Genomic DNA, 19,352 nt, shown 5'->3' with positions numbered 1-19,352 from the left:
ATAACATTCTGTGCATGGAAGAATAAATTATAACAAAGACTGTGCTGTTACCAAAATAATAAAAACATGTACAAAATGTGTATTTGGGCATTTAAGATATATAAAATGCAGAAATGTTCTTTAAAATGAATAAACCTGTGCAAATAAGGCACAGGCAAGGATGTCAACACAATCTGTGTGTAAATAATCATTGAAAAAAATTAAACTTGGTAAATTGATTCACCAAAATAAATGAAATTTTTAATAATATTCTAATTTATTGAATGGGTCTGTTATCATTTAATTACCCAATTATTGATCTGTTGAACTTCTGAACTTTTTCCACCAATATCTGTTTTTCCAGTTGGTTAATTAAACATTTTCTAGGTCACTGAATTCATTACAGTAGTTTATGTTTATGCCTTTTATGTTTGTTACAGTTAGACTTTTGTCTCTATGCAGACACAACTAAAACACACGGACGTAAAAACACAAAAGTCACACTTTAATGTAAGATTTTAATTTAGGTTAAAATGCACTGAAGCCAGGAAAGGCAATGACCACAGTGACCCGATTACCAAAGCAACAATGTAAATATTGTCACTTATTTTATGGGTTTTAAGGTATAGTTAGACATAAAAATTCAACAATTATCCTCCAGCTTAAATCTATTACTATGTTATTAATTAAATGCAAGATTAAGAGATTAAAAGTTTATCTATAGTTGGACAGAAAGTGATTTTCAAAAGGTAAAAAACTAACCGGTGCATCTCCAGTCTATGTTCAGACTAGAGATGCACCGATCCACTTTTTTCACTTCCGATACCGATGCAGATTTCTGAGGTTAAAAAAATTGGCCCGTAACGATCTCATACAAAAAAACGGTGCTGTATTGAGTTAAAATTGTTTTTTTTGTTGTTTTTTTTTAATACAGACTTAAATGTACTTAATTACACATTTATTTGGTAACTCTGCACCAGTACAGCACATATAAATACAAGTAACTTCACAAACTTCTGTTCAGTCAGTGCAATTGAGGTATAGCAGCCAATGTAGAATAAATAATAAAGAAACTGACAAAAATAAGTTGACTGAAACAACCTAGAAATTCAAAATAAAACGTAAAATAAATAAAGAATGACGTTGCTCAGACCACAAAGCATAGAATTAGACTAAATGGATATCTCCTTATGGATCGGGCACATTGTCACCGGTGTAGAATTTTTGTTCGACAAAACCGATGCAGACATAAATATCGGATCGGTTCATCTCTGGAGCAGAGCAGAGGAGGACACTGGTTGATTTTTAGACCTTTGTTGAGGTAGATAAGATTCGGCTTCATGTTTAAGTATCAGGCGATCACCAATCTCCAGATATTTCTACCTGCTTTCAGGGCAGCCAGGCTGCAGGAGACCAAACTGTTTTTACATGCAGGCTTTCATGAGCGTCGCCTCGGGGGCCAGCGGCGGACAACAGGATCCAGATGTGACCATAACGGTTCTGTTTCACAACCATCCTGTGACATACCGATACACACACACACACACACACACACACACACACACACACACACACACACACACACAGGGGGTGTGGCGTCACGTGGCCCACGTAAAGTTAAAACCCGACGCACAGGAGAGGCTCAGAGACAGAGAAACCAGCATCAGATCATCAAAACCTGCAGAGACGATGGACGCCGCTTACAAGAGAGTGAACGGAGACCACAGCCCGGAGGAAGAGACAGGAGAGCCGGGCACCGGGGTAAAAATATACAATGTCACTTTTCTCTTATTCCAAACTAATTTTGATTGATTTTTAAATTATTTTACAGCTCCTTATCAATGGAAAATTCTGGTGAGAGCAAAAAACAATAGCTGGTTCTGCCTTTATGTGCTGTGAATAGAAAGTAAAACAGCTGATGTGAGTGAAAAACAAACAAAGCCCTCTCTATGCACAGATCCACTGTCAGGAACTTTCAGCAGCTGAAATTTTTCTCTACAAAAATGCAACTTTTTAGCAAATTTTCAATTCAAATTGCAGGAGCTGCTTCAGCAATAATCAGCTTTTAAAAATGCCCCCCCCCCAAAAAAAATTCCAGATTTTTCTCAGTTCTGCTCTGCAGAAGGAAAAGTTTTGTGCATTTCCCGGGACCGGTTGGGTCATGGAGGCGCAGGAATGCTTCCATGCATCCTTTAGCTCCAGAGGTCAAAGGGTGCAAGTCTGCTTCAGGTCGTCTCCTGAATGTCACTGCTCAGAATGAGATCTCACGCTTGATCCGTCAGCAGAAAATAACAGAAACTGAGCTATGAGTTCCAGTAAATATGAATATTTTATTATTTTCTCCAGAGAAGAAGGAACTCGTATCTGGAAGAAGACACCAGCAGGAAGTCGGAGGTGATCACCTGCATCTTCTCCCTGAAGGAGGAGGTTGGAGCTCTGGCTAAGGCCCTGCGGCTCTTTGAGGTAAAAACTTAACTTTATATATATCCTAATGTTTATCTGACTCAGGATACATGGAAATTTGTTTTATTTGCTTAAAGGAGTAGTTCAAAAATTTACTTTCTGCTCCAGGGAGCAGAAGGTAAATTCATGACGCAACCTTGATGACGCATCATAGCTTCATTAAGTTAAAGATTAACATGAAACAAAACATGTGTGTAGAAACAGCATTTCAGCATCTAAAACTTAAATTAATTTTTTATTATTATCTTAGCACAGTTTGGGTAAAAATAAACATAGTTAAGGTATTTTTTGTTGTTTTTGTCTCTAATTTTAAGAAATTTAAAGATCCAATTTGATTTTGTTTGGATATCAGTCGTGTGTAAACAGCAAGAAGCTCTTTGGTCCGCTGACGTTTCGCCTGCAGGTTATCTCTTTTTTATTAAAGCGGACGTGGCAGGAAACGTTCCCCTCTCTTGGTGCTCAGCCCGAAACTTTAGGAGTTAAAATAATATAAAACATCTGCGATTTTCTAACACAAACGCACACTGTCAGTGAGTTAGAAAACAAGCATTTCCATTCTAATTTAACTGCTGTTATAAAGTCTAACAGCAGTTAAATTGTTAAAACAATAAGCCTACATTTCCCACAATGCAATTCTGTCACAAAACCCTCTTATGCATAAATTGCATCTTTCAAACTTTACAGCTGAGATCAGATTTCACTGAACTCGAGTTTTAAATATCTAGTCGTCAACTTGTTGTAGAAGTGAAAAAAATATGAAATAGTCAATGAAACAGTCCCATAGCATGATGCTGCCACCACTATGCTCTACAGTTCCATCTTGGCTTTAAATAATAAACTGCTACAGTATAATTCAAATTCAAACCACAACAACATATTTTAAGCTTTTATCAAAAATAAATATGGCTGACATCCAGTGCCAAGCAAAATAGCCCCAAAGCATGATGCTGCCACCACTATGCTCGACTGTAGCTTCAATGTTATTACGTTTGAAAGCCTCACTTTGACTAAACAGTTCAATTCATGTCCAATTAAAACATTAAAAGTTTCCCTAAAAAACTGGATGAAGCTCCAAAGTCAAAGTCAACGGCATCTCTGACCCAGAATTGGTGGAGTTAATTGAATCTGATTAATTTCCCACCATGCACTTGGATTTTAAACATAGTGTTTTGTACTAAATACTAAATAAAAAAGATTTTGAAGATAATGAAGCAAGTTAATCTCTTTTTAATTTTGGCAATCCTAAAACCACTGCTAGATTTAATTTCAGATATTTATACAGAGAACAGAAATGTCTCATTTTAAATGTGTATACTAACATTTGGTTGAATGTCAGCCACACTTTTTGTTTCTGTTAACAAGTTTCTGCTTAGATAGCGTCTTATAAGTTGACTCAAAACATTTTGGTTAAATTAAATGGAGGCAAATTTCCCAATTTCAGAAGAATCTGTTCAAATAATCATCCACAAGTATCTGAATGTGATGTGAATCTGAATGGATATGGAATAAATACACAAATTGCTTGCCATAAGCTGTCACTCTCTCATTTGCTGCTGCGCTACTCTAGAGATTGAACTAATGGATCCTTACATTAGTTTGGTGTGGAGTGCTTCAAATAGTCTCTAGAACAGAAGGGGATTAGAGCCACTGAATGAAAAAAGGTTTTTTTTTCTCAATTTTGACTTTTGATCTAAGAAATTTAAAGTTTTTTGTATTATTTAGAGTCAAAATTCTGAGATTAAAGTCCGGTTCTCTTCTTCTAGATGAGAGATATTTAATCGTTTTAAACAATAATTGTTAGCTTAAACTCACAGGATGCAACAGGATACAGATTAATCTCCTGGTTAATGTAATTAATCAACTGTTTTGCTTTCCACCTTGTTTTCGTTCTAGAGATGTTTTTTTAACAATATGACTAATTCTGGGATAAAATAAATATTTGCAGTGAAAACGATCGATTGATTCTGGAGTACATGAATGGTATGACTGCCTGAGTAAACAATGATTTGCAGAAAAGCAGCATACCCTTAAAGTCCATGTTTTTCTTCTTTGTGAAAGAAAAACAATTAATTATTAAATAGTAATAAATAATGTTTTGGATTGAGAGGAATTTGTGAGGTTTTATGAGTGAACATTTTGGCTCTAATCAATGCCAAGTTTGAGTAAAAATGTTGCCGTCAACAAGCAGCTCTAAGGTTTTTGGTGAACCTATGAGCTGCTGCTGTGCTGATCCTCCCCCTGCTCCACCCCCAGCCCAAACCGTGAAGACAGAACCGACTCCCTGCTGCTCAGATACCAACTGATTCCACCCCAACGTTAACGCCAACAAGAGGAACAGGTTTCATGTGTCTGATCTTCATTCAAATCCTGAAAAATTACAACTTCCTGACTCCTAATCCGCCAGGAACTCAAGCTGCGTGGTGCACTTGTGATGCCGGCCTTGACCTTGACCTTTCAGGCTGATGCAACATTATTGTTGTTGTCAGCAGGATTCAGGAAGGAGCGACGGCTTGTAAAGAGAAATCAGACAAAGTGACAGCAGCATCCTGATGATTTTCAGCCAAAAATACCAGATTGAGCGCGGTTTTTAGTTTTTATACAAAGGTAGAAAAGGTAAGCAGCGGGATATTCAAACAGAATGAAGTGGGATAAGATGAGATTTTATTTTTAATTTAATTAATTTACAGATTAAAATGAACACATGTTGACACAAACACAAGTTTTGAATAAAAATGAGTAGTTTTCTTGTATAGTCTACCTCTTCTCTCAAAAGTTAATTTTGACTTATATTTTTCCTCTTTTGGAAGAACCTCTCAAAAATAAGATATTCCTTAAAAAAACAGAAATAAATGAAATTTAAGCAACTAAGATGTACAAATACATCTTAAACACAAAACAGGCAATGTGTATACGTAAGAAAAATAAATGAAAACAAAACATATTCAAATTCAAAAATACTTTATTAATCCCTAAGGGAAATAAAAAAAATGAAAATGAAGTATGTATTATAATAAACATATTATATATATATATATATATATATATATATATATACATATAAATTAAATATATATTGCTTTGTAATGATACAGCACTCTACTTAATCAAAAATACTTCATTATACCTGGACTGAATATATTTTATTGCTTTATAAAGTAAAAACGGATCTCCTCTCTTTTGTTTCTTTAGAAGTCCTGATTTTGTTGTTTTTTTTTATCTCTGTTCATCTCAAATTATTTTTGTAAATGTGAATATAATAGTCCTTTAAATCTTAAAATATAATTAATTTTAATCTCAAGTACAACTGACTAGTTAGATAATTCTAACTGGTCTTTGTTGCAAAGTAAAAATTAATAATCATATAAATTTTGACCTATTTTTTAAAGAATGCTAGAGAAACAAAAATACAATGCATGGTCCCACACTTAAAAGTGGAATAGGAACCAGATGGGGTAAATTAGAGGCTCGCTCCCACTCACGCCTCTTCTTTTAAGCCTATAGTAGAAAGAGAACAACATACTCCCTCTTCCTCCCTTCAAATGTTGCATAAACAAGAAAGCACACTCAAACAAAGACTTGGCACACATGCTAGGTGTCTTCCATGTTGAAGAAAACACTAAGGAATGCCAACAAGAAACGTCTGGAAAACCTGTGGTTTTGGAGTTTTGCTGAAGAAAGCAGAAATGCCTCCATGAAGTGGGTTTGTGAATGCACTCTATGCAAGTCTAGTCTGGCTGAGTTAGTTTGCAGACAGAGTTCAAGGCTGGTAACAGCAGGTCATGGAGGCCTCGATGCTGATAAACCCACGACTTTAGCTATCACACAACACCCTCTGGTGGTGAAAGACAGGAAGTGCGCTGAAACAGATGAAGGCTTACTTACCCTTTCATTTGTGTAGGATAATGGCATCAATCTGACACACATCGAGTCTCGTCCTTCGCGGATGAACAAAAAAGAGTACGAGTTCTTCATCAGTGTGGAGCCCAGCTGCTCTCAGGCCCTGGATGAGGTTATCGACAGCCTGCGCACGCAGATCAGCGGCCATGTGCACGAGTTGTCACGCAACAAGCAAAAGGACACAGGTTAATATGAAAACACAACATTAACTAACTCATAACTAAGTGCTTGTGTGGAGAGGTAAAAATGTATAAGCAGCTGAGAGTCTAAGAAATGGTGCTTCAATTTCTCTCAGAAAAAATAGGAAGTTAAATACCTGCAAAACTAAAAACTGAAAATCCAACTTATATTTAATTCTAAATTCTATAGGCAAAACAGCCTTACTCCCAATAAAGTAAGGCTAAGGATGACCAGCTAATTACTTATTAATTTTCATCTGATACTGATGCTAAAACAAGGTCGCTATTACCATAGTGAAATGGATCCAAAAAATCATAACCTGAAAAGTTTAAAGATTTATTTGAAACTATTTACTCAACATCTACAAAACGTATAGGTGAAATACTATTTTATTATTTTTCTGAATTTATTTAGCTGAATTTATTGATTCATTACATTACAAACTTGTCCTAAGCAGTGACATTACTCATCAATTTGAGAAACCTTTTCATTTTAATTTATTTTAACTGTGCAATTGTTCAACATCTTTCGTGTTTAAATAAACATAAAGTGATTAGCAGTGAAAACAAATGCAAGGACAATGCAATAGTAGGACTGAGAAAATAAAACTTGCAGCTTTTGGTGAAAAGTTAAAAAGAAAACTTACTTAAAATGTATTTACCTTATTAATAATGACTTTATGAAGCCTGCTAATAAAGATTACATTTGCTTTGTTACAATAAATATATTTAACAAAAAACTTTTAGACCTTTGGGGAAAGGTGTTAATGTTAAGATGCGACATTTTGCTGAACAATTTGTAAATTTCTTATGAAACATAAATACACAAGAAAACCAGAAAAACAAGAAAATGTTGTTCCACCCCAAATATTCAAGAAGCGTAGCGCTCTCACCCTAAACTCCAGTCCTCCAGGGCCAGGTGAACACGGCGCCATGAAACTTTTAGGTGTCTCTGCTTCAGCACACCTGGCTCCAAGATTAGCTAATTAGCTCAGCTCTGTAGCGCGGCTTCACGGCATGCTAGTGGGGCAGCTAGCTTAGCTTAGCAACAGAAAGCTTTTCTAAACAAAATCAGATACCGGAACAGTATTCAACATAACACGAGTTCTTGAACTAATTCAATTATATTATTGACTTTAGTTTAGCTCAAAAGTAGTTAAAACAACACTGAAATTAAATCAACATATTTAAAGACGTTACGTATGCTAACAGCTAACAGTTAGCTATAGCAGTTAGAACACGATGAAGGAAAGAGTGAAAAATTATGCGAATGTTGCTATGCATTCAAACCACTTTTGCAATGCTAGGCTTTAAAAAAACATTTAGTGAAAGTTAAGAAGCATATTTTGGCCAGATGTTAAGAAAAGTTTTAACTTATTCTTGGGAAACGCTCCAGAAAAACACTTTGTGGCTACTTTTTTGTTTTATTTATTTTAATTAAGTAAACACTAATCCTGTTTCTTTTGGTCTAAATCACGTGTCAAACTCAAGGCCTGTGAGCTTAAATATTATGTCATCAATCAATGCAGTTTTTATCCGTTTACTGCCAGATTTTATCAATCAGTCCCTCCAGTTTCTTCAGAATTACCATGGAAATTCACACAAAATCAACAAAGCCCTGTGCTTTTTTGCGCCAATATATAATTGGGAGTTTATTGCAGATTCTTCTCAAAAATTGTTGATGTCAGATTACAGTCCATGATCTATACAGCGAGAAATAAATAGTTGCATTTACCGTCATAAATAAGCAAAATATTGCAAATGTTTCCAAATTAGTACCAGAAACACAAAATCGTGGAGGGACTGAAAAGATGTTCAGTAATATTATTTAATTTTAAGAATTGATTGATATAACAGTTTTTGAACAGGTTTCATCAATACATTCAGGCACAAAACAAAAATAGATAAAATGTTGAATCTTATCCTGACCATGAATGTTTGGGTGAAATTTAAATACTGCCATCTTCAGATCCATGGCTGAAATAAATTTTATGAAGTTGCCATTATTACCACTGAAGTGTCTCATTTATTAACCAAAGACAGACATGGTAGTAGACAGTGAGTGTCGCCAGTAAGACTCATGTCCCCTCTCCTCCAACCAGACCTCTTTATTAGTTGTTTCCAGAAACACATTAGTTTAGCTACTGAGAACCAACAGGCCTGGCGCAGACAGAGGAGCTCTATGTTTCTCACAGGGAGACAGAACATGCCAAGGTCATGGCAGACTGAGACAGACAGGCCCACCAAGGATCCATGTAGACACCAAGGTCAACTGGTCAGGGTCAAGTTGGACGCAGGGAATTTACAGCCTGTTTTGGAGACAGGCTGTTTATAGGCGAGCCTGATCTGGGGTCTGTTGTCCTTATGGGCCCGAGGCTGGACCACACCGCTTAAATGTAGATTTATCACTGGACCATTGTCTTTTCTGTGTGCCGTAAATCTGAATGAACGAGCAAAAGTCATGTACTTAAATACTGCATTAAAGACCAACCACAAGAAATAATAATCAATTTATACCACTGAAGAGGTAGAAAATAGGAGGTTTTGACAGCTTTGCATATTTTATTGATTTAAAGAATTAAAAAATATAAAATAAATATGGAATTATTCTTTCTTAATATTTATTCCAAGTAGCTATTCTGTGAAAAAATAGGACACCATATGAAATCCTTAGTCGTTTAATAACAATTCTAACAATACTAAAAATGTCAAATAATAATAATTAAATAATAATAAAAAAAACATTAAAACTGAAGAGAAATGCATAAAAAAAATTTGGTGCTTAATAAATTAGGAAAACCTCACATTTATTCCTAATCTGGCTGCCCAGTGTAGGACTAAAACGATTAATCGGATAAATTCTGATTAATTGATTATTAGAGTAAACATCAGTTAATTTAGTAATTGGTTAATCATTAACTGGTGTATACAAAGTTAGAAAAAAGTAATTATTGGCAGCTGTAATTAAAACAGATAATTTTATTTACAGATAAAAACATGTCTGTAAATATTGTTTTTGCCAAAATTCTCAAACGGTTTAGTTTTAGCTTCACCCAATTGAATTCACTAAAGGAGTATTATGTTATTTAATTAAAAAAGGTATTAAATTATTTTATTTATTCTGTAATATTGTATATAAAAAAACTTAAATAGCTAAATGGAAAATCTGTAAATTTGCCAATTTTTTATCCATTTAATCACTGAAATAATCAGTTACTGAAATAATAATTGGTTGCTGCTCTTGTCCAATGAAGATTAACCCAAGAATAAATATCTGAGGCAAAATAAAGTGTTCAAACCCCATAAAATGTTAATAAAAACACGTAATAAATGTCTTTATCCTTCAGTGCCATGGTTCCCGAAGGACATCCAGGACTTGGACCGCTTTGCCAACCAGATCCTCAGCTACGGTTCGGAGCTGGATGCTGATCACCCGGTGAGTTCTGACTCATCCATCATCTTCTGTTTCTCCACATCCTGCGTCTTCCCTGCATGTTTTCATAAAGATACGCACGTCCACGCCCACGCGGCTCATAAAAAGCCGGGCCACGAGGATGACAGGGCGCACTCCAGCGTCCATTGTAATGGAAAGCACACAGACTCACAAATTGATGTCATTGCTTTAATTGAGCCCCTGTAATTATAGATAATTGCTCCCTTTTGCCAGTGTCATTAAAGCAAAATGGATTTGCTGTGAACTGAAAGACACTCCTCAAAGGTTTCATTTGAATATGTAGATGGAGGCTCTTGTTGGAGACGGTGTGCATAATGCTGTCAAAGGCCACAGAGGGTTTAGTGGAGGATTTCCACTCTTTGATTTATCACTTCTAACATGGATTTCCCTTTATGCGTCCAGGGCTTCAAAGATCCGGTGTACAGAGCCCGCAGGAAGGAGTTCGCTGACATCGCCTACAACTACAAACAGTAACTACTCTCTTTAAAAAGTAGATTTTTTGGCTGTTAGGGTGTGAAGTGTTAGCGTATGCTGCAAAAACAAAAATCCTATCAAGTAATTTAGGGCTAGTTCATGTGCAAATGTCTTAAAGGTAATTCACACGTAACTTTTCAGCAAGATGTAGGAGCTTTTTTTTAACTCAATAATTGGTTAAAATTGATAAAACCCTCACTAGTTCCGCTAGTTTTAAAACTTTTTCACTTAAAACATTTTCTGCATGTTAAAACCAGTACTTTTTCATCAATATTAAGGATTTACTGACTTAAAACAAGTTCCAAAATCTCTTATTTCAAGTGTACTAACATATTTTCACTAGAAACTACACCAGTTACTTTTGTGTTTTTACAGTGTAGTTCTTTTTGTTGCCTTGAAAATTAGAATAATTTAATCTCTTTCTTTTTAATCTCGGGTCAATTGAATATTAAGAACAAGATTATTACAGCGTCATGCAAAAGTATTCATATCCCTTAAGATTTTCCACAGTTTACGTCACGTTTCAACCACAAACTTTGTGAATTTGTGTGGGAGAATCTTCAGCCACAAAACAAAACAAACATGGAACCACAGCAACAAGGAAACTGATTAAATTCAAACATTAAGATGTATCTGAAGGGCCTAGTTGAAGTCCAACTGAGAATAAGACAATAAATAGTTGTGTATAGAGGTTCTCCATCCAATCTGACTGAGCTTCAGATATTTAGCAAAACAACAACAACAAAAATTTCAGATGGGAAGCTTTAGCTGGAGTTGGAACAAAAAATGTTTTTTACATATTTGTTGAAACTGACACTATGTTGTGACATTAACAGAGAGATAATTTGAGGAAAAATACAAAAATCGGGCTTCTCTGTCATCTCCAAGTAGTAGCCAGAAACAACCAATCAGAGCCAGGAGGAGGGTCTTAGGCAATCGGTCTTTTCACAGATTATCTGTGTCATATTACACAGTCAGTACATGGTGACAGTATTAAGGACTTATTACTTTAGACCAACATTTAGCTTTATACTTAGCAACCCAGATCAACTGGAACATTTATGGTGTTGTTTTTATTACGTTAGACTAATACTTGGCTTTACACTTTTAATATTGGAGCAAGACTTGGAGAAACTCCTGCTAGTGTATAAATTGTGGATTACTTAGCAACCCAGATCAACCTGAACATTTTAAAGTGTAGTTTTTCTTTTGCTGTGCTGGTTTCTCTTTCTTTTGGTTTGTTGTTTTTGTTTGCATTTCCTTCTCATTCATGTAAAGCACTCTGAAATGCCTTGTTGCTGAACATGTGCTACATAAATAAATTTACCTTACCTTAGCTATTAACAACTATGTGAAACACATTTTTTAAATAAAACTTACATACTGCAGCTGAGTAAAAATGAAATCCATGCATTATTTTTGTTCCACTTCACCATTATTTCCTGTTTTTGTTGGTCTACAACATAAAATTGCAATAAAATACATCACTGTCTACGTTTGTTGGGTTTTTCAAGACACCAAGTCAGGTTACTTTGCCGTGTATTCAGCAAATAACTCAGATCTCATTTGATGAATTAATCCTTTAAGCAAACTGCTTTCTTTACGTATCTGACATGTTTACCTTTGTCTGTCCCAGCGGCCAGGCCATCCCCAGGGTGGAGTACACGGAGGAGGAGAAGGTCACATGGGGGATTGTGTTCAGGGAGCTCAAGGCTCTGTACCCGACTCACGCCTGCCGCGAACACAACCGGGTTTTCCCTCTGCTGGAGGAATACTGCGGCTACAAGCCGGACAACATCCCGCAGCTGGAGGACGTCTCCCGCTTCCTGCAGTGTGAGTTGTGAATGGAGCCAGACTCGACCTTTCCAACTTTTGGCCTAAAAAACAACAGGATTTAGATGAACTTCACCTGGTTCAACATTAAAAAGATCACTAATGAGAGAATGAGATATGGGTAATGTGTCAGCATAACATCAAGTACCATTAAACATTTTCTTTAAAGTTTAGTCTTATAGGGAATCATTCAGTTTTAAGCTATTATTATTATTTTAGTCTCAGACTTACAATATGATGAATCAGATATTATTTGATTACAGTTTGATTTTAGCTATTTATATAGTTGGTGACTAATAAATTCAGATTATAGCTGGATAATAGTCACGGTAGACAATATCAATAGATAATCTGATAGAATATCCACCGAACTCTGGTCCAGAACCACACGGCATTCTGGGAAATAAGATAAAAGGTTTAGCAGCTCCACCTCTCACAGCAATATCAACTTTACTTGCTCATTCTTTGGTTACCTAGCAACTCACTCATTCTTTGGTTACCTAGCAACTCACTCATTCTTTGGTTACCTAGCAACAACTAGTTGAGTAACTTCTGCAGTAACAGTTTAAGGTTTTGCCTCATAACTGCTTAAAAATAGAAAAATGACAGCGTTGAGTGAAAACTGTGGATAAAACAGAAAAGCTTGGCAGGATTTCAGATATTAAAACTTTGTAATCAGTTACGTAATGTAATGGCCAATGTAAACATTTTTTTAGTGTATAAAAATCCTTATCAGATTTGTTGTTGCCATTGTCTAAAACTGCTATTTACTTTGTAATAATTTATAGCAATACTTTATACAACAAAAGTAAATTTATAAGGTAACTGAATGAAAAATGTCAGGTAATCTTTGGTTAAGAGTAAATAATTTAATGGATAAGCACAAGCATTAATTAGAAATGTTTCCATAAGGGCTAAGTTTTTTTTTCTAAAAGCAATCTATTTACAATTTTGCAAAACCATTCAAGAATCTTGGCTAATAATCACTAGCTAAACAGATTAGCACTTGGTGTAAATCTGGGTAAATTTAAAAGCAATTTTATGTTTTAAAATGTCATAAATGTTCTAAAAATAATTATTTAAACTTCTATAAACTGGATCAGGTGTTTAATTTCTTATTTTTTATTATTACAGCAATAAAAGGGAATTTATTAAAGAAATTATTGTTTTTAGAAACATGAGTAAAAATGTCTCTTCATGACCCACTGAGTCATGAATTTCTTACGTAACACACAACATGAAGCGCCTTATTTTGAGATGGCTTGACCTAATGAAATGCCCCACTTCCTGTGTTTGAAAACGCGTCGTGTTGTGTTTCATGTCTGCTGCCCTCCCACAGCCTGTACTGGTTTTCGGCTCCGCCCAGTAGCTGGTCTGCTCTCATCCCGGGACTTCCTGGCCGGACTTGCCTTCCGAGTTTTCCATTCCACGCAGTACATCCGTCACGGCTCCAAGCCCACATACACACCCGAGCCGTACGCATTCACACGTTTGTCGTTAAATTAAATATGAATTTTGCATTAATGATGTAAAATAATGTAATTTTCTTTAACAGGGATGTTTGCCATGAACTCCTAGGACACGTTCCTCTGTTTGCTGACCCTCGTTTTGCCCAGTTTTCTCAGGTATTCATCCTCCTAAAGCAAAGGTCTTACATAATCTGCAACAAATTAATGTTTTAATTAGGTTTTTCTGTGGGAAAATTAATCGTATCTATTTTTATTACAGGAAATCGGTCTTGCTTCTCTTGGTGCCCCTGATGAGTACATTGAGAAACTTGCTACTGTGAGTATATTATTTAGAAAAAAATAACTATACAATAATAATACTGTTGAAGAAAGAGTCAAATTGTTAAAATTTTAGAGTTGAGAGACCAACTCAAAAGCAAATAAATTGCTTCCCCACTGGAAATGGCTCCTAAAACTTTTGCCTAAAAAATTTAATAAAACAGACTAATTTATTTAAGTTTTACAAAAGTAAACTTTTTACACTGGCTTAGTTATTATATAAGGGAATGAATCACCAAATATATGTTTACAACCTAGATCTTAGCAACAACTAAAATAAAGAAATTAAACAGCAATGTTTTATGTTTCTCTCTCCTTTTTTTGTTTTAAAACCAAAAAAGAGAAACAAAACAATGGTTCTTTAAAATTCTCATGCAATATTTGTGGCTCTAAACGAGTGAGTAAACGATTCTAAAGTAGGGGTGCCCAAAGTGTGGCGCGTGGGCCATTTGTAGCCCTTGGACTGATTTTGTGCGGCCACCAACTGCAAATCAAGAATGATGCAGATAAATCCCATCTATCCATATGTTTAACATAAATTATTCATCTTTTTGTAACCAAACTTTTATAAGTAAAACCCAAATCAGTTTTTATCTAATCAATTAAACTTTGTTAAACATAACAAGAGTTTTGAAAGAAATTACTAAAGTTTTGTTCTTTTAACCGAGAATAAATTTGTTCAGTCGAGCTCCAAAGAATTTGAAAACTAGTTGGATCTACAATGAATAACACCCCTTCCCTGCAAATATTTGCATGATTTTAGTTTTTACTTGTATTTTCTCAGCCCATGAGAACTTTTGGTCGACGTCACTAAAAGTTTTAGAGGAAGTAAGATTTAAGAAGAAGCGTAGAGATCAGATTTAACGTATTTTGTGTTTCCAGGTTTACTGGTTCACCGTCGAGTTTGGCCTCTGCAAGCAAGGCTCCGACATCAAGGTGTACGGAGCTGGTCTGCTGTCGTCATTCGGGGAGCTGAAGGTAACAGGAAGCTTTCAAACATGATAACACAGTGTTTCTCAAAGTGGAGGCCGTGGGCCGCAAGGAGGCCACAAGGGGGAGACTGTGGCGGCCCTGGAAAGTTGAGGTACAATTTATGAAATAGTTTTCGTCATGAAAACTTCTTTTTTTTTAACAACAGAGCATCGGGTCAATTCTAAGAAAAGATAAATAACTTATGAGAAAAAAAGTTTTAAAAAAATTACAAGAATTAAATCATAATATTACATGTTTGAGAATAAATTTAAATATGAGAATAAACTCACAATATTACGAGAAATAAAACATAAGAAAAAAAATCCTAAAATTACAGGGAAAAAAATTATTTTACAAGAATAAAGTCGACATAAAACGAGTTATAATAATGAGAGTAAAGTCATGTTATTATCAGATTACAGTAATAATAAAGTCAAAATAATGAGAATAAAGTTGTAATATTTTGACTTTAATCTCATAATACTATTTCATTCTCATGTTATTTCTGGTGCAACTTTATTCTAATAGTATTTTATTCTATTTTCTTAGCATTGTAGTTATTTAGATAATTATGACATAACTGAAATGTCATTTGCCATACTCATCTTTCTGATTGGCTGCCAGTCAAACTCATCAAGCTAAGTGGACGCTAAACATTGGTGCAAAAACTAAAATCAAACTAAAATCAGAAGCTATGCGGTTAGCATCCATGCTAAACGGATGTTTCTTGTAGCGTTGTCTGTGGGTTAGCAAAGGGGCTAATGATTATTTGGAGGCTTTAGCATGGAAAGTTTGTTCTGAAACATTCAGTTTGTTTCTCAGAGTGGGTTAGTGGCCCACTCAGGTTCAGTTCAATGTGTCAGTGGGGAAGCCCCCCTGCTGGGCGGCTGTGATTCAGTTCACTGGGTGAGCGAAGGAGAAAATCCAGGTCAGCTTCTTACATCATCAGCCACCAGCAGGAAGTGCACTCTGTCAAACCATGCTGCACTTCCTGCTTACTGTTGCTATGGAAACCATTGAGGAATGCTGTAAACGTGTTGTTTTTGTTTTTTTATCGTTTCCAGTACTGCCTAACGGATAAGCCCCAGCTGAAACCTTTCGACCCGGAGAAGACCATCCAGCAAAAATACCCGATTACCGAGTACCAGCCTGTTTACTTCGTTGCTGAGAGCTTCGAGGACGCCAAGGAGAAAGTGAGGTATGCGCTCTGATTTTAGGCGATTCTCACTGTAAAAACACAAAATGTCACCAGGTATTTATCTACTTTCTGGTGCAAATATCGCAGAACACTAGAAATAAAACAAAACTAACCAACGAGCAAGAAATAGGAGCTTATTTTAAGAAAATAATTATTTAATTTTCCTGCCACTGGAACTGGTACCTTTTATTAATATTTTAAAGTTATTTATTTAAAACAAGATTCTAAATCAGGGGCTCGGGGGCCATTTGTGTCCCTTGCAATGATTATTTGCGTCCCTCGTCTATAATTTATGAAAACCACAGCTTTATTTCACCAGACTGTTGATGGTGAAATGCTTAAAATGAATAAATAAAATGATGTAGACAAATTAAAATGGTTCTAAAATGGAAAACTTGAGCAACAACACAAAATATTCATCTTATAATAACTAAAAATTTGGCTTTAATTTTAATTTGAGTACAAAATTTTTACACAACAGTAGAATTGGAGCAAATCAATTTATTAAACTATGATATAAAAAAGAGAAAAAGAGGAGCTTAGAATACCAATGAGATGATTTATAATTTATTTATGCACAAAAATCAAAATATTGTGTATTTAGCTTGTTTTTAACAATACAATAACTTTTGCATTTTTCCTAAAAAATACCTGATTTTTATTTTGAAGTTCAGTTGCTAAAAGTTTGGACACCCTGTCCTATAAGTTAGTTTTGATATTTGCACAAGAAACAGATTTTGAATATTAGATATTTCACCTCGTTGATGTGAAAGTCCAATATGAACCAGTGAATTAAAAGATAACGCATTTTTATAAAAATAAAACGCTGCATTTGAACGCATCATCCCCAGAGTGGCTTTTCTTCTAATAACCTGCTCATGTTAGTGATTTGCATAAAACCCAGTGAAACATGTTGAAGTTTGACGTGACGGTTTGAAGGTGTGGATGTTGAGTCTGAGCTGCTTGTGAAACAGGAAGTTTGCCACCACCATCCCCAGGCCGTTCTCGGTGCGCTACAACCCCTACACCCAGAGCATCGAGGTCCTCAACAACACCCAGCAGCTCACCAACCTGGCCGACTGCGTCCACAGTAAGGCGCCGCTTCGTCCAGCTCGCGTTGCTGCAGCAGCGTCTGCTCTCAGGCTGCAGCAGCAAGGAAGGAAGGAAGGAAGAAGGATGGAAGAAAGGAAATAAGGAAGGAAGGAAGGAAAGAAATAAGGAAGGAAGGAAGGAAGGAAGGAAGGAAATAAGGAAGGAAGGAAGGAAGAAAGGAAATAAGGAAGGAAGGATGGAAGAAAGGAAATAAGGAAGGAAGGATGGAAGAAAGGAAGGAAGGAAGGAAGGAAATAAGGAAGGAAGGAAGGAAGAAAGGAAATAAGGAAGGAAGGATGGAAGAAAGGAAGGAAGGAAGGATGGAAGAAAGGAAGGAAGAAGGATGGAAGAAAGGAAGGAAGGAAGGAAGGATGGAAGAAGGATGGAAGAAAGAAAGGAAGGAAGGAAGGAAGGAAGGAAGGAAGGATGGATGGATGGATGGATGGATGGATGGATGGATGGATGGATGGATGAAAGGAAGGAAGGAAGGATATAATGAAGGAAAAAACAAGAAATGAGAGGGAAGGAAGAAAAGACAGAAGGAAGGAAGAATCAGAGAAAGGAGGATGACAAGGAATGAGATTGAGGGAACAAGGTAAGAAGGAAGGAATGAAAGAAGGAAGGAAGGACAGAATGAAGGAAGGAGAAAAAGGAAGGAAGGAAATAAGGAAAAGGAAGGAAGAAAAAAGGAAGGAAAAACAGAAAACAAGCAATGAGATGGAGGCAACAAAATAGAAAGCAAGGAAGGAAAAGGAATGACAAAAGATGGAACAAATGAAGAAACGAGGGATGAGGGAAGGAAGGAAGAACAGTTTCATAGAGGATAGAGAATAAAATCAGGACAAACATAAATATGTTAAGTTTGGTTTAGTTGATTAAATTTATTTAAATATTTTCTCCTAACTTCATGTTCTTAACACTAAAGATAAAGAAAAGGTACAAACATTATTATTATCATCATCATTCTGTATTTTAGATTTACTTTCAGCCTTTTTCAAAAGACTGAACATAAATAAACATTATCAACATAACAGCCGCTCCTTAATTGAATCCTAAATTTAGCTTTGATGGGCTGCGTCAGACGCATATTAATGAGGCGACTGAAGAGGTTTATTTTTATCTCACTGCTTATAAAATCTTTGAAAAAACAACAAAAACACTTTGGTAGCACTTTATTTGACAGGATGCTGTCATAAACATGAAAGTTTATGTGGTTATTTGATAAATATCGACACTTTTAAAGCAAACTTGCATTAAAAGTCCAGTAAAAGTGTCATTATTTACCGTTTAACATTCAGGCTCCTTCAGATAAAGTATCACCAACACTTCTGTTCATCTTTTTACTAATTAAACTCTCTGGTTTGATGTTTGATTTTCTTCAGGTGAGCTGGGGAAGTTGTGCGAAGCCCTGAAGAAACTGGAGTAGCTGCTGATCCAGCTCATATAAAATGATTTCAGTTTCTGTTGTTTCTTCTCAGTTTAGCTAAACGACAATTATAGCATCCTGAATATTAGGGTAGAAAATGTCTGAAATAAACTGCAGCATGCAACGTAAACAGGACGTTGTGTGTTATAGCTGCATGAATGTTACTGAAGTTATTTTTCAAAATGGACGTATTTGGTAGTCAACATCTTTTAGTTAAGTTTTGTTGAATATAAGCTTCACCTATAGCACTTTTCATTTCTCTGATTTGTTTCTACGCATTTTGTAGTGAAGAGATTTTTCCTGTTTCCACGTTTTACGTCTGACAAATGATTTTTATGCATTAAAATTTAATAAAAATAAATGTTTCATCTTTCATTATGTTCCTCTACAAACTCCAGAATTATGACCAGAAATTTGTCTTTAATGGATTCATAACTGGTGTTCAGGTCCAAACCTGTTCTACTGAAAAATACAGAATTTATGGACAAGATGGACGGACGGATGGATAATTGGTTGGTTGGATGATTAAATGAATGAATGGATGAATGAATGAATAGTTGGTTGGTTGGATGGATGGTTAAAGGATGGATGGATGGAT

At 35.6% G+C, this 19,352-nt stretch overlaps 2 protein-coding genes across 8 annotated transcripts in view; one reads left to right on the top strand and one right to left on the bottom strand.

Annotated features, from left to right (window-relative positions):
• The window catches only part of LOC103140261 (hyphal wall protein 1), a 78,172-nt gene extending 71,759 nt beyond the window's left edge, over positions 1–6,413 (bottom strand). For 3 of the 6 annotated variants that reach the window (XM_007555325.2, XM_016673056.1, XM_016673055.1), the window contains exon 1: positions 6,325–6,408. In XM_007555325.2, coding sequence (XP_007555387.1) covers positions 6,325–6,332 — 8 coding nt within the window. In that variant the 5' untranslated portion in view covers positions 6,333–6,408. Of the gene's footprint in view, positions 1–6,324 lie in introns of all 6 variants that reach the window. The other 3 variants (XM_016673057.1, XM_016673058.1, XM_016673059.1) reach the window with 2 other exon arrangements.
• Positions 1,616–19,115, top strand: pah (phenylalanine hydroxylase). 2 transcript variants are annotated; one of them, XM_007555331.2, is made up of 13 exons: positions 1,617–1,740; positions 2,326–2,442; positions 6,341–6,524; positions 9,866–9,954; positions 10,375–10,442; positions 12,083–12,279; positions 13,619–13,754; positions 13,835–13,904; positions 14,008–14,064; positions 14,949–15,044; positions 16,103–16,236; positions 17,211–17,326; positions 18,711–19,115. In XM_007555331.2, the coding sequence occupies exons 1-13, from the start codon at positions 1,669–1,671 to the stop codon at positions 18,752–18,754; spliced, it is 1,380 nt and encodes a 459-aa protein (XP_007555393.1). In that variant the 5' UTR covers positions 1,617–1,668; the 3' UTR covers positions 18,755–19,115. The 2 variants fall into 2 exon arrangements, with proteins under 2 accessions (XP_007555392.1, XP_007555393.1); XM_007555330.2 differs by lacking the exon at positions 18,711–19,115 and having other exon boundaries at positions 1,616–1,740; positions 17,211–17,444.
• Positions 19,116–19,352: the final 237 nt, after the last annotated feature.

This window comes from Poecilia formosa, unplaced genomic scaffold, assembly GCF_000485575.1.
Source record: "Poecilia formosa unplaced genomic scaffold, Poecilia_formosa-5.1.2 Scaffold69, whole genome shotgun sequence".
NCBI lineage: Eukaryota > Metazoa > Chordata > Actinopteri > Cyprinodontiformes > Poeciliidae > Poecilia > Poecilia formosa.
This window is presented reverse-complemented; position numbering and strand designations above follow the sequence as displayed.

Coding starts and splice junctions, on each gene's coding strand:
- pah (XM_007555330.2), top strand. CDS start 1,669: ATGGACGCCGCTTACAAGAGAGTGAACGGAGACCACAGCCCGGAGGAA. Junction 1,741..2,325: donor CAGGAGAGCCGGGCACCGGG/GTAAAAATATAC, acceptor TATTTTCTCCAG/AGAAGAAGGAACTCGTATCT. Junction 13,755..13,834: donor CCCACATACACACCCGAGCC/GTACGCATTCAC, acceptor TTTCTTTAACAG/GGATGTTTGCCATGAACTCC.